Raw genomic sequence first — 15,568 nt, forward strand, 5'->3', positions numbered from 1 at the left:
ATTTAAGTGATCTGATTTCTTCATTACAGTAGAATATTTGCATAGTATTTTGACAATCCTGATAACACCCTGCATTACAGCAGAACAAAGTAACAGAGAAAGTTTAAAAATTTTTCATATAATTCCTTAAGTATTTCTCCTAAAAGAAAATGTCTATCAGTCAGGTGTAGTGGCTCACACCTGCAGTCCCAGAACTCTGGGGAGTCAAGGCAAGAGGATCGCTTAAGGCCAGGAGTTCAAGACCAGCCTGGGTAATACAGCGAGACTCTGTCTCTACAAAATAAGTAAACATGTAAGAAAAAAAATATATATGTCTATCTGCAAGTAATCTCAATTTCTTCATTTTGGTTGCAATGCTTCTAGTAGAGATGATGTACAGACTTACCGCCTTTTCTCCCTTGAGGGAGAAGTCATTTACGTATTATGATTGCTGATAATTTCTATTCCCAAGTAATAGATTTGTTTATTTCTTTGGAAATTTTTGCCCCAAATAAATGGCATATACTTTTTCGTTACTGAAAATCTGTAAACTCAAGCACAAAACTGAACTCACTTTGGCAATGATATGAATGAGTGAATTAGAACGACACTGAAGCCATCCTGAGAGAACGCCCTTTTATATAAGATTCTGGTGCTTCCTTGAAATAGGCAGATGATTTTAATGAGAGCTAAAGTAACTGAAGTGAAGTCCCCATCTAAATCAATTTTACAAATCCATAATGAAACTCTGGCAAAAGCCATTCATGCACTTTTCTAGCATGAGCAAAAATTTAAAACGTAACGCTGCCTTCCAAGTCTTCTAATCCCAGTAGGTCAGTTCTAACCTATTATTCATTCCAGTCTACAGTTTACTTATTCTCATTCATGGAAATGCTGAAGTAAGAGTCAAAGAATGAAAGCACTGGAGTCTTTACCCTTGGAAGATTTTTCATTTTCCTGTTTGCAACTTCACCAGCTCGGAAAAGCTTCCATTCCGTTAAAGTGACTGGCAAAGTGGTATCTTTTGTGAGCTTTGACCGCAAATAAGCTTGTGAGTTCTTTACTTCCATAGTCTTCCGGTGAAGGAATTGAGGTTTGGGAGGGAGCTAAAACAGGATAAGATGTACTGGTAAGATCACCTAGTTCTGTTGTTGTTGTTTGTTTGTTTGTTTGAGATGGGGTCTTGCTCTGTCACCCAGGCTGGAACTCAGTGGCATGATCATGGCTCATTGCAGCCGCAACCTCTGAGCTCAAGCGATCCCCCCACCTCAGCCCCTTGAACAGCTGGGACTACAGGCACGTGTCACCACATCTGGCTAATTTTTTTTTTTTTTTTTTGTAAAGATGGGGTTTTACCAGGTTGCCCAGGCTGGTCTCAAACTCCTGGGCTCAAGCATTCCTCCCACCTCGGCCTCCCAAAGTTCTGGGATTATAGGTGTGAACCACTGCGCCTGGCCAGCATCATCTAGTTAATCCCTGTGTTATCATACAAAGTCAAAGCTATTCCAGAAACGCATTTATCCTGTTTTTCATTTAAAATCATTTCAAATGAAGATAACATAATTTCTTTCTCACCATTTATAAAGATGTTTCTCAGGTTTCTAATCCAAAGTTCCACTACAGGGTAATCAAATTCCCAGAAAACAATGGCTCACAGTTTTTATGAACTCTAGGGAGCCTTTGCTTCTAGGCATCTTGCATGCTTTCAGGGACTAGGAAGGTAATTTAATGGTCATAGGTTGACGTAGATTAATAGGGAAAGTGGGAACTAAAGTGAACTGAAAAGTTCATGGCTGTCTAAAGGCATATATATTCAATTATTTTTGAGGTGTTAAAACAACCACCAAAAAAAAAAAAAAAAAAAAAAAAAAGCTGTATGCTATCCCAAAAACAAAACAAAACAAAACAAAAAAACCACCACCAACATTAAACCTTACATTTCAGTGCCTCTTAGTTCTGGCCCCAGTTAAACACCCTTAATCTTTTTGTAGATACCATGAATAAGATTCTAATGTTTTCTTCAATTAATTATTTGGTTATACCTTGGGCGCTTTAAAAGCACTTTTAGCGGGTGGTAGCTTCCATGCTGAAGGGGATCTCCACATAGGTAAAGGCTGCACTGGAATATCTTCATATGGATTTTCTTTGGTGGGATCTTAAAAAATAATTTTAAAAAATGCTTACATGAACATAACTAAATGCAAAGATAACCACAGCTAGCAAAAGAAAGAAAAAGCTAACTACGTTCAGCTTTCTTATTCGACATTGCTGTAGGGATGTGGGTTAAAGCACTTTAAGCTTACAAAGCCACTTATGTGTCCAACAGAGCTAAAAGAATTCTCAAAATGCTATATTATAAAAATCTACTTATGAGCTGAGCAGTCTATCACATTAGTTGTAAAATTCATTACAGAATAAAATAATTTATACACCAAAGGTTTCCATGCTAAAGAGAAAAACCTAGGGCAATATACGCTTGATTATAGAAGAAAATACCATCCTACAATTAAAGGCTTCACCAAATACATAATCATCAAATTTAATTGCAAAGTTGTCAACACCTACATATGATATCTTCATAGATATTGTCCTCAGACTGTGTGTAATAAAGTGCTGACCCAGAATTTTTTCCAAGTTCTTCATGAATCGTCTGTGTGTTCCGATTTCGAAAGTGCTGAATATCCTCAAATTCAAAGGATTTCCTTAAGAAAATAGATATATTTTAAAGTTATATCTTTCAAAACTCTCTTTATTTTTTAAAATTTTTATTTATTTATTTGATTGTTTTATTATTGTTATTTTTTTGAGACAGAATCTCAGTCTGTTGCCCGAGCTAGAGTGCAGTGGCACAATCTTGGCTCACTGAAACCTCTGCCTCCCAGGTTCAAGTGATTCTACATTGCTCTAGGGATGTTACGCCTGGGATTACAGGTGCATGCCACCATACCCAGCTCTTTTTTGTATTTTTAGTAGAGACGAGGTTTCACCATGACCACCAGGCTGGTCTTGAACTCCTGACCTCAGGTGATCTGCCTGCCTCAGCCTCCCAAAGTGCTAGGATTACAGAAAATTCTAATATTCTTTAAATTGGTATGGGAGACAGAAATAAATGAGTACAGAACTTGTATGCAAAATTACAAAGGTGTTTTATCAGAGATCTAAGAATAATGAAGTAGGCTGCACCTTATAAACACCATGAGAAAACTGGATGCTTGCAGCCAATCATATTCATGTTCTACATTGGGTTCCTTTATTAAGTTCACTTAGTAAGGAAAAGTAGGGCTGAGGCCAGCATGCCCTAAATGAAGTGGAAGAATGTTACTGCTTCCCTACAGAATTTTTAAATTTAATTTAATTTTTATTTTATTTTACTTTAGAAGCAGGGTCTCATTCTGCTGCCCAGGTTGGAGTGCAGTGAAGTGATCACAGCTCACTGTAGCCTGAGCTCTTGGGTTCAAGTAATACTCCCAAGTAGGTAGGACGACAGGAACACCACCACACCTGGCTAATTTTTTCTCTTTTTTTTTCTACAGAGACAGGGTCTCACTATGTTGCACTGTCTAGTGTTTGGCTGGTCTTGAACTCCTGGCCTTAGGTGATCCTCCTGCCCCAGCCACCCAAAGTGCTGAGATTGAGCCAGCACACCCAGCTCCTATAGATTAATTTTGTTTTTTGTTTTTTTGAGACTGAGTCTTGCTCTGTCACCCAGGCTGTGCAGTGGCACGATCTCAGCTCACTGCAAGCTCAGCCTTCCAGGTTCAAGTGTTTCTTCTGCCTCAGCCTCCAGTGTAGCTGGGACTACAGGTGCACACCACCACGCCCAGCTAATTTTGTATTTTTAGTAGAGACAGGGTTTCACCATGTTGGCCAGGCTGGTCTTGAACTCCTGACCTCAAGTGATCTGCCAGCCTCAGCCTCCCAAAGTGCTGGAATTACAGGAGTGAGCTACCATGCCCGGCGCTGGCCCAGATTCTTAAAGATATATTAATAAAATGGAAGGTGTTCCGATGCTCTTATGTCAGTAGATTATCTTAGACATTACTACATTTCTACTTTTTTCTCTTATTTTCCTTCCACATTAATCAACACCTGCATGTTCAAATCAGGGCCACCACCTAAGCTGGGAAATGGAAACTGGTTTGAAAAGGAAAAAGAAGCTCAATAATCCTGTAAGGAAAATACCTACAAGTCTTTATCTGTAGGATAAAAACATACCTTTTAGATCTTCCTCTTATTTTTCCACCATATTTCTTTGGTTCAGGTTCCTGAGAAGAGGCCAAAGAAGATTGTGCACAAGAATTATTTTCACAGTATTTTTTGTCACAATTTCTTTCTTTATACGGCATAACACCAGATTCAGATAAATATCTGAATGTCCTATGAGGTTTTGGCAAAGGATTTATGGAAGGTCCACATTCTTGCCCCTCAGGCTCAGAGTAAATATTTTCTAAGCTCTTGGTTATTCCATATGAACTATCCAGAACTCTGAAGTTCAGTTCTTTTTCTGAAGAGTCACAATGTTCTAAAGCCAAATTTAAGAGTTTATCTGGGGGAAGTGCTTCTATTTTCTTCCACAGTATTTGTGAGGTATAGAAGTTTCCTGGAGGTAATGAAGTCTCTGGATCTAAGACATCTTCTTTACAGCTTTCAATTTCTTTGACCCGAGAACATACCCAGTTGGATTCTGATTCATTTTTAAAGAAGTGTGTATCATCATATTCCTGTTTCTTATTTTCATTCTCACTTTGATCATGGCTTTTGGTATCTTCATTTACATCTAGACCTACATTCTCACAGCTGGTTACATCCAAGTTTTTGCTCTTTGTGTCAGCTATAGGATTTTTCTTAGGAAGGATCGCTTGGTGACAGTTATATCTCACTCCAAAGTCCTTTGGACACCACTTTTCTGGATTAGATATATTAGCCCTTCCTTCCCATTGAGAAATTTTTTGTTTGATATTTTTGCAGTGGCTTCTTGACAGTGTCTGAACAGCAGTACGAGAAAAACCAACATCCATGTTCCCAACTGGGTGAATGACAAGTGATTAATCTTACAAAGGTTCCATTACAAGTAAATGTGAAATATTGTATTTTTTATCCTGTCAGAATCCAAATGATTCCAGTATTTTCCCTTCATGTTTAACTTGTAAATCTCTTTGTAAAAAGAACAATTTTGATCAGTGATCCTTGTTGAAAATGGCTACAACCTGATCTTGAATAATCCTGTGAAAATGACACAAAAATATGTTAACACATTTTATAATTTCCTAATTAAAACTCCACTGAAATACTGCCCACCTATCCCTACATAATTCATATACATTGCACATGTAAAAACATACCTGTCATCTATTAAGTGATTCAACTACATAAAGGCACTCCTAAGATGGTGAGATAATAATACTAACAAAACATTATTTGTGGTATTTTTCAAATTGTCAGCTTTAATGTTCTGCCATATTTAATTTCCTAAAGTTAGGTAGAATGAGGTTTTAGAAAAAATTATACATAGCAGTATACAATATTATTTTGTAATAAATTAATTCTTTTTTTTTTTTTTTTGAGACAGAGTCTTGCTCTGTCACCCAGGCTGGAGTGCAGTGATGGTGATCTTGGCTCACTGCAACCTCTGCCTCCTGGGTTCAAGTGATTCTTCCATCTCTGCCTACTGAGTAGCTGTGACTACAGTTACGTGACACCACACCTGACTAAGTTTTTGTATTTTTTGTATAGACGGAGTTCCTCCATATTGCCCAGGCTAGTTTTGAACTTCCTGAGTTCAAGCAATCTACCCCCTTGGCCTCCCAAAGTGCTGGGATCATAGGCATGAGGCACTGCACCTAGGCATACATTAATTCTTTATGAAACCTTCTCTTAATGAAACAAGGAGCAATGGAGTATCATAAGGAACATATATACACACAGAATTACATCTCAAAAACCCCCCAAAATTTATGTATGTCCACAGCAAGAGCCAGTTAGCATGGAAACACACCAATAGCCAACTTCCTCCTCCTGTCCTACGTTGATTAATAATATCAGCCCATCATATAGCCTATTTCAACTTTACTATTAGCAGCACAGGATTCCATATACACTAAAGACAACTCAAAGTGCCCATTAACTATCAGTTGCTTTAAAATGTAATAACCTATTTTGATGACTGGACTTCCCACATCTATGCTACCACACCCTTGGCCCAAATCAACACAAATACTTACAGCCACTGTCACATTCCTTCTTTTCACACAGAGGCTTCATTCAGGCCCATAAACCATTTCCTCATATGTAGGCTTCAGTGGAAAACTTTTCCTACCAACTGAGTAAAGACCTGATCTCAAGTTCTACTGTATACTTGTTAAAAATAGCAGTTGATTCAAAACTTCCTGAGGCAGGGATCATCCTTCCTTGAGCTTTGTCTGTGTGGCCTTGATTAACAGGCAGGAAAATATCTTAGCCCAGCTCTGTCAGTACAGCTGACCAAAACTGTCACATACAGAAAGCACACAAAAATGTTATTCTTGGCAGAGCAACTGCTAACTAAGACTTCCATCAATTTTCATTTAAACCATTCCTACCTACAAATCTGTGGGAAAACCAGCTTTGCCAGCAAATAAACTTTGGTGACAGTCTGATGAAAAAAAAGAAACAAAAAAAACTTCCAAAAAACTTTAAGAAATTAACCTCATGTGGATGAAAAAATAATAACTATACCCAAAGCCCAAAACACCACAACTGTTGCACAGAACTCTTGATAAAAAACGAATGCATACAATTTAAAGATCTAATCTGCTACTGTTGATTATTAAAACTGAAAATTCTTTTCTTGCTTCTGATATTTATAGGGAATTCCTAGGATTTTAGGGTGTCTTTGAGACTCAAGTTTTCTTCACTATAGACAAGATAGGACTTTTTTTCTCCAGCTCCTGGGAAGCTCCTGGAGGTTTTTGGTGGTCCTTGTTAACCCTTTCTTTATTCTTCTCTGGTTAATGTGTCTTAAGTGTGAATGGCTCAAATTGAGAAAAAAAAAAGATGAAAATTGTCAGGGCTAAAAACAATTTTTAACTTGAAAATTACTGGCAACATGGCTGGGTGTGGTCGCTCACACTTGTCATCTCAGGACTTTGGGATGTTGAGGCAGAAGCATCACTTGAGGCCAGGAGTTTGCGACCAGCCTGGGCAATACAGTGAGACTTCATCTCTACTAAATAAATAAATAAATAAATAAATAAAATTAGCTGTGCATGGTGGCATGTACCTGCAGTCCCAGCTACAGGGTGGGAGGGTGAGGCAGGAGGACTGCTTAAGCCCAGATATTGGAAGCTGCAGTGAGTTATGATCACAGCATTGTGATCTAGCCTGGGTGATGGAGCGAGACCCCAACTCATAAAAAGAAAAAAAAAAAAGGTAAAAGTCAAATGACTGGGAACATGGCTAAATCTACAGAATTCACACACAAATATAAATGATGTATACTGATGGTGTTTCAGTTGAACAGAGCAGCATGGCAGGTAAGACTCTCATAAAATAGGTAGGTATTTACTTTCTCCTAAATGTATGCTTTAATACTTATAGCTTTCAAAAAATGAACTATTTCAAAAATGAAAACACTTTAATGAATTTTAACTAGATCTATGACTGTACTGATAACACAGAAAATCTGTCTTAGAGCTGATTAACAGTTCCAATTTTTGCCAAATTAACTTACACGCTTTATAATGTGGCTTGCCTATTCTCACATACAGGTTGTGATTTTGTCCCATTCAAAAATAAGAATTGCTCACCTCAGTTGTTTTCTTACAGAAACTTCACATCTGTCCCTTTAACCTAATTATATTCTGAGCCACCTTGCTTCTCAGTGCCTCCTCTCCCATGGCTCTCCTAGCCTGCGAGATCTTACTCATCCCATTCCTCATCTTCCCAGTTTCTTGCCTTAACCTCCATTACTGGTGGACATCCTAACTCCTAAGTGCTGGCCCAACTTTCAAATCCTAGATCTCTCCCAAGATTTGTCTTTTGAAAACTTTCGAAAGTCAACTTATTTGCATACTTGTCCTAAAGACTGCTTTCTCAAGTTTGCTTTAACAGTTCTAACAGAAATAGAGGTTGAGAAAATCTAACAGTTTCAACAATTTTAAGAATCATTTTGTCTTTTCTTTTAATAGCACAAAATGAGTCGGAGACTTTTCCAGCTATTAAAAACTACTGAAGTCAGATGGGACTCACAAAAAGAGAAGGCAGAACACACACAACCACAATGGGCAATTTCAACAAAAGAAACAACAGCGGTCATTCAGTTCCTCACCTGAACAATAGAAGTATAAACATAAAAACTCACGCATGATTTTTTTCTTTTATGAGATGAAGTTTTGCTCTTGTTGCCCAGGCTGGAGTGCAATGGTGCAACCTCGGCTCACTGCAACCTCTGCCTCCCAGGTTCAAACAATTCTCCTGCCTCAGCCTCCTGAGTAGCTGGGATTACAGGTGCCCATCACCGCATCCAGCTAGTTTTTTATATTTTTAGTAAAGACGGGGTTTCACCATGTTGGCCAGGCTGGTCTCGAACCCCTGACCTCAGGTGATCCAGCTGCCTCAGCCTCCCAAAGTGCTGGGATTACAAGCGTGAGCCACTGCGCCCGGCCAAGCATGATTTTTAGAAGCCTATTCAAACAGCATACTTTGAGATGACTCTTAATCATGTCCCTTTCTTTTTATTTTCTATTGCTCTTCTGTGTATTTATTTTCATCCAAGAAATATACCAACTGTAGTTTATCAGCTTAAAATACAATTTATAACATAACCTATCATATATAGAATTTTGTGTTTTTAACATATTAAGAGAAACCAATCTGAATTCACTCAAGTAAATTAAATTATCTTTGGGAAAGAGGATACTGATGCTCTATTTTACTAATTCAAGTCTTGGATAGGGCAAGTTTCTCACTCCAAATCTTTTAAAATATTTTATTTGATTAGATATAAGCATCTGGAAAAATAACTTGGAAGAATCTGGAACATTCTAAAACCTGATTTGCAAAATAATTGAGGGGTACACTGTAAAAATAGTGAATTTTACCTCAATTAAAAACAAAACTGGCTGGGTGCAGTGGCTCACGCCTGTAATCCCAGCACTTTGGGAGGCTGAGGCAGGTGGATCACAAGGTCAAGAGAACGAGACCTACCTGGCCAACACGGTGAAACTCCATCTCTACTAAAAATATAAAAAATTAGCTGGGCGTGGTGGCACGCACCTGTCATCCCAGCTACTCGGGAGGCTGAGGCAGGAGAATCGCTTGAACCCAGGAGGTAGAGGCTGCAATGAGCCGAGATCACGCCACTTCACTCCAGCCTGGCAACAGAGCAAGATTCTGTCAAAAAAAAAAAAAAAAAAAAAAAAAGAAGAAGAAAAATGATGAAAGGGACCAGGAAAACTTCACTTCTGGCCATGATGGAGTAGCTGAACTAGGCTTGCCTTTCCCACATTAATAACTATAAAACCAGAAAAATATATAAAATAAGTGCTTTCAGATACTGGATAACAGACAGCTTAGGATTGTGATCCCTGAAAGAAGAGAGAAAAATGAGGCAGGTTCTATGATGCCCCAGCTTTCTCCCTGGAGACTCCAGAAAGTAGGGTCAGGAAGGGGAACCCAAATAGACATGGCAACCTTACTGAGTTGAGGATAACAAGATTGGAATATGGAGAGGCTGAGGCAAACAGAATTTTCAGGGCACAGTATCAGAAAAGAGAGCAACACAGAGAAAAAGCTCCAGAAATCTACATAGAGTCCCCTTGAATCTTTGGTTGAATACTAAGCTGTTAATGCATAGGGTAATACTACATGAGGCTAGACAATGAACAACTAGTGGAGAAAGAAAAACTATGGGGGATTTTTAAGCTAACCCGGGGTTCACCCAGCTCTGGGAAACCTTCAAAGTCCAACAACAGAGGAGCAACCTCATTGAACGCCTAGGTAATTCAGTAGAAAAACAAGAGGTCATGATTTACCAGTAGGATGAAATTAACCCTAGAGTAAAGACTATCTTAGAGCCACCCTAACAAGGATGAAGTTGATTCTTATGAAATTTAAGTATGCACAAAAACAAAATTCAATAATTTTTACATGAAGACAACTAAATCCAGACACTCAGCAACGTAACATTTAAAATGTCTGGGCGTGGTGGCTCATGCCTGTAATCCCAGCACTTTGGGAGGCCAAGGTGGGTAGATCACCTGAGGTCAGGAGTCCGAGACCAGTCTGGCCAATATGGTGAAACCCCATCTCTACCAAAAATACAAAAATCAGCTGAGCATGGTGGCACATGCCTGTAATCCCAGCTACTTGGGAGGCTGAGGGAGGAGAATTGCTTGTACCCGGGAGGTGGAGGTTGCAGTGAGTCGAGATTGTGCCACCACACTCCAGCCTTGGAGACACAGCAAGACTCTGTCTCAAAAAATAAATAAAAATAAATAAAATGAAATAAAATAAAATGTCCATCATCTAATCAAAATTACTAAACATACAAAGAAACCTGAAAATAAGACCTATACCCAGGAGAAAAATCAATCAATAGAAGTAGAACCGGGCCGGGCATGGTGGCTCATGCCTGTAATCCCAGCACTTTGGGAGGCTGAGGCGGGTGGATCACAAGGACAGGAGATCGAAACCATCCTGGCTAACACGGTAAAACCCTGTCTCTACTAAAAATACAAAAAATTAGCTGGGTGTGGTGGCAGGCGCCTGTAGTCCCAGCTACTCGGGAGGCTGAGGCAGGAGAATGGTCAGAACCTGGGAGGCGGAGCTTTCAGTGATCCCAGATTGCATCACTGTACTCCAGCTTGGGCAACAGAGCAAGACTCTGTCTAAAAAAAAAAAAAAAAAGAAGTAGAACCAAAATAATACAAAATAAAAGAAATAGATCCAAAACAACAGACATGATGGAATTGGCAGACGGGGACTTCAATTCAGCTATTATAAATATTTTCATAAATTTGAAGGAAAACATGAACATAAGTAGAGTTATGGAAGATATAAAAAAAGACAACAAATAAAACTTCTGGAGCTTAAAAATATACTATCTGAAATGAAAAATTCCCTGGATGGGTTGAAGAGCAGATTTTAGTTATTTTAGAAGGAACGACCAATAAAGTTGAATAAGTAGCAATAGAACCTGTTTTTAAAAACGCCTGAAGCACAAAGTGAAGAAAAAAAGCTAAAACAATGATGAAAAACAGAGCTTCACTGGGACAACATGAAGTGGTTTTGCTTTACCCTACATATAACTGGAGTCGCAGAAATGAAGGGGTTGGGAGTGGTGACAGAGAACAAATATTTCAAGTAAAAACAGATGAAAATTTTCTAAATTTGATGAAAACTCGAAACCCCAAAGATCCAAGAGGCTCAACAAACCTCAAACAGGATAAACACAAAGAAAGCCACCAGGCAAACCAAATCAAGTTGCTAAAAACCAGTGATAAAAAGAAAATTCTTTAAGAAGTCAGAGAAAATATATATATACAGGGGAGACAAGGTAAGCCAGGAAACAAGGAAAATTTTTAAAGTGCTAGGAAAAAACCCAGCAACTGCAAATCTAGAATTCTAGACACAATCTTCAAAATGAAGGCGAAAAAAAAATGCTTTCAGTTAAACATAAGCTGTAAAAATTTGTCAACAGCAGACCTGCATTCAGAGCCAGTGATATAATTCATGAGTCCAAGTACAAATTGAAAATGTGAGGTCCCTGTTCTAAAGGCAGTAAAAGTGCCTTTAAAGGTACACATAAAGCTTTTTCTTTTCTTCTGCAGCCTTGCTTTCAACTTGTGGTGTTTTTTTATTTTCTATTTAACACTGTTTTAAGTAAAAAAAGAAAATTATGCTATTAGCAGAAATTTTACATTTATCTATATTTAGTGCCCATTTTAAATGCAAATATCAGCACGTTTAACTCATATGCAGCATCACGTAAAAATGTTAAAGTTCTTCAAGTTGAAGAAAAAATGATACCAGATAGATACCTGCATCTAAAAAAGGAATGAGGAGAACAAAACATGGTACTTGCAGATAAATATAAAAGGCATATTTTTTCTTATTAATCTCTTTAAAAGATGACTTGACTAAAGTAAACATGATAATGCACTGTGAAATTTACAACAATGTATGTGGAAATAAATGTAAGACCAGGGCATAAAGGTAGGAATGGAAAATTGTGTATGGTGTTGTAAGTTTCTCTAACCCACAATGGAACTGAATTAAAAATCACTTCACGCCAACGCGGTGTCTCACGCCTGCAATCCCAGTGCTTTGGAAGGCAGAGGCAGGTGGATCACTTGAAGTCAGGAGTTCAAAACCAGCCTGGCTAACATGGTGAAGCCCCGTCTCTACTAAAAACACAGAAATTGGCCAGGTGTGGTGGCACATGCCTGCAATCCCAGCTACTCAGGAGGCTGAAGCATTAGAATCGCTTGAAGCAAGCGAGGTTGCAGTGAGCCAAGATCGTGCCACTGTGCTCCAGCTTGGGCAACAGAGTAAGACCCTAGCTCAAATAAATAAATAAATAAATAAATAAATAAATAAATAAATAAATAATTTTTTTAAAAGGCAAAAAAAAAGAAAAAAGAAATCACTTTACATATGATATGAAGTGGTACTTTATATATAATTTTAAAATTATGGGTTAAAGTTGTGTTACAAATCCTAATGAAACTACAAAGAAAAAAAAGGAATAGCTAAGAAGTCAACAAAAAAAGATTAAATGGAATTCTAAACAAAAATTGATGCCAAAAAAGCAGGGGAGTTGGAGGGGGAACCCTAAGAATGGTAACAACAATAATAAAAAACCCACATGGAACAAACAGAAAATGAATAGCAAGATGGTACACTTAAATCTGACTATATCAATAATTATATTGTATATAAATAGGTTAAGCTCTAAGCACAAGGCGAAGATTATCAAACTTAACTTAAAAAGCAAGACCTAACTCTATGCTGTTTATAAAAAAAATGCACTTTGAATACAAAGAGACAGATCTGTTAAAGAGACACAAACAGTAAACACTATCATAAGAAAGCTGGATTGTCTACATTAATATCAGACAAGGTAGACTCCTGAGCAAGAAATAACAGCAGTGATAAAAGAGGGACATTACAAAAAGATAATGGGGGCAATTCATCAAGAATACCTAACAATTCTAAATGCTCATGCACCTAGTAAGAGTTTCAAAAATGTAAGAAGCAAGAAAATACCAGAACTAAAAAGCCAAATGGACAAATCCACAATTTTAGTTGGGGATTTCAAAACTTTTCAACAGTAGTTGACAAAACATATAGACAGAAAATCAGTAAATATATAAAAGATTTGAATATCACTATCAATCAACTTGACATTTTAGAATGCTTTACTCAACAAACATAAAATACATACTCCTTTCTTTTTTTTTCTTTCTTTCTTTTTTTTTTTTTTTGAGACAGAGTCTCACTCTGTTGCCCAGGCTGGAGTGCACTAGTGTGATCTCGGCTCACTGCAGCCTCAGCCTCCTGGGTTCGAGCGATTCTCCTGCCTCAGTCTCCTGAGTAGCTGGGACTATAGGCACGTGCCACCAAAAATTCATACTCTTTTCAAGTGTACATGAAACATTCACCAGTAGACCATATGTTGGGCCATAAAATAAGACTCAATAAATTTTAAAAGACTGACATCATACTGAGAATGTTTTCTAGCCCAAAATGGAACTGAAAGAGAAATGAGTAACAAAAAGATATCTGGAAAATCCCAAATTATTTGGAAATAAGTCTTATAAAATAAAAAAGTTTAAAAACACTAAGTGAGGATACTACTTCTTGATATTTGAAACTGGAACACGGCCGAGCGTGGTGGCTCAAGCCTGTAATCCCAGCACTTCAGGAGGCCAAGGCAGGTGGATCACCTGAAGTTAGGAGTTGAACACCAGCCTGGCAAACATGGCGAAACCCCACCTCTACTAAAAATAAAAAATACAAAAATTAGCCAGGCTAGGTGTCGTGCGCCTGTAATCCCAGCTACTGGGTAGGCTGAGGTACGAGAATTGCTTGAACCTGGGAGGCGGAGGTTGCAGTGAGCCGAGATCGTGCCACTGCACTCCAGCCTGGGCGACAGAGTGAGACTCCATCCAAAAAAAAACTGGAATACATTTTACCTCATAAAGTTTCAAATTATTATTTTAAATTTCTCTCTAGGTTAGGTGCTCTACCTTAACATTTGTTTAAATGGTCTCATTGCTAATCCTGCACAAAACGTACCAACCTTTTCAACATCATAGTCTTCTACATCCTGTACTGAAATTTGAGTGTCATCATTACACCTAATAATATCTTCAAAAGGATCAATTATTTAAAGTTCTCCCTTAAGAAGAAAAAAAGCGTAAACCCAAAGAAAGTGGAGGAAAATAAAGAGTGAGTATTAATGAAATAGATGAACATAGGATAAAAAACAATGAAACAAAAAACTGTTTCTTTAAAAACATTAGTAAATTGACAGACCTCTAGGCAAAGTGAAGAAAAAAAGAGTCTGAGGCTGCAGTGGGTTATGACTGCACCACTGCATTCCAGCATGGGTGACAGAGCAAGACCGTCTCTTAATACAAAAAATAAGAGAAGAAAAAGAAATAATACCAATCACATACAAACTCATTCAGAAAACAGAGGAAGTAGAAACCATTTCAACTCATTCTATGTGAGACCAGCATTACCCTACTAGGTAACTGGACAAAAAACTTATAAAAGAAAAATACAGAATAATATAACTCATGAACATAAATGCAAAAGTCCATCTAAAATAGCAAATCCACTGGGCGCGGTTGCTCACACCTGTAATCCCAACACTTTGGGAGGCCGGGGAGGGCCGATTGCTTGAGGTTAGGAGTTCGAGACCAGCCTAGGGAACATGGAGAAATTAGTCTCCACTAAAAGTACACAAAAAGTAGTTTTTGTCTCTAAATTAGTCTCTACACAAAAAGTAGCCGGGCATACTGGTGTGCACCTATAATCCCAGTTTCTTGAAAGACTGAGGTGGGAGGATTACATGAACCCAGGAGGTGGAGGTTGCAGTGAGCCAAGATCACGCCTCTGCACTCCAACCTGGGTGACAGAGAAAGACTCCCACCTCAAAATAATAATAATAATTATATATATATATATATATGCAAATCAAACCCATAAATAAATATACAGAAAGGATACCAGAACGCAAGGTTGCTTTAACATTAAAAGTAACCATGTTTATGGGATAAAGAAAACTATGTAATTATCTTAATAGGCCGAGCGAGGTGGCTCACGCCTGCAATCCCAGCACTTTGGGAGGCCGAGGTGGGCGGATCACAAGGTCAGGAGATCGAGACTATCCTGGCTAACACAGTGAAACACCGTCTCTACTAAAAAATACAAAAACTTAGCCGGGCGTGGTGGCAGGTGCCTGTAGTCCCAGCTACTCGGGAGGCTGAGGCAGGAGAACGGCGTGAACTTGGGAGGCAGAGCTTGCAGAAGCCAAGAATGCACCACTGCACTCCAGCCTGGGTGACAAAGTGAGACTCTGTCTCAAAAATTATAATAATAA

The 15,568-nt window shown here is 38.3% G+C and overlaps 1 protein-coding gene across 2 annotated transcripts in view; it reads right to left on the reverse strand.

The window, feature by feature from the left end:
• The window catches only part of DENND2C (DENN/MADD domain containing 2C), a 73,975-nt gene that overhangs the window by 37,319 nt on the left and 21,088 nt on the right, over window positions 1-15,568 (reverse strand). Inside the window, exons 3-6 of one of the 2 annotated variants that reach the window (XM_012000797.1) lie at window positions 4,195-5,202; window positions 2,545-2,681; window positions 2,022-2,134; window positions 915-1,085 (exon numbers count right to left, since the gene is read on the reverse strand). In XM_012000797.1, coding sequence (XP_011856187.1) covers window positions 915-1,085; window positions 2,022-2,134; window positions 2,545-2,681; window positions 4,195-4,997 — 1,224 coding nt within the window. In that variant the 5' untranslated portion in view covers window positions 4,998-5,202. Of the gene's footprint in view, window positions 1-914; window positions 1,086-2,021; window positions 2,135-2,544; window positions 2,682-4,194; window positions 5,373-15,568 lie in introns of those variants that run through there. The other variant, XR_001008312.1, reaches the window with a different exon arrangement.

The sequence above is a fragment of the Mandrillus leucophaeus genome, unplaced genomic scaffold (assembly GCF_000951045.1).
Source record: "Mandrillus leucophaeus isolate KB7577 unplaced genomic scaffold, Mleu.le_1.0 Scaffold64, whole genome shotgun sequence".
NCBI lineage: Eukaryota > Metazoa > Chordata > Mammalia > Primates > Cercopithecidae > Mandrillus > Mandrillus leucophaeus.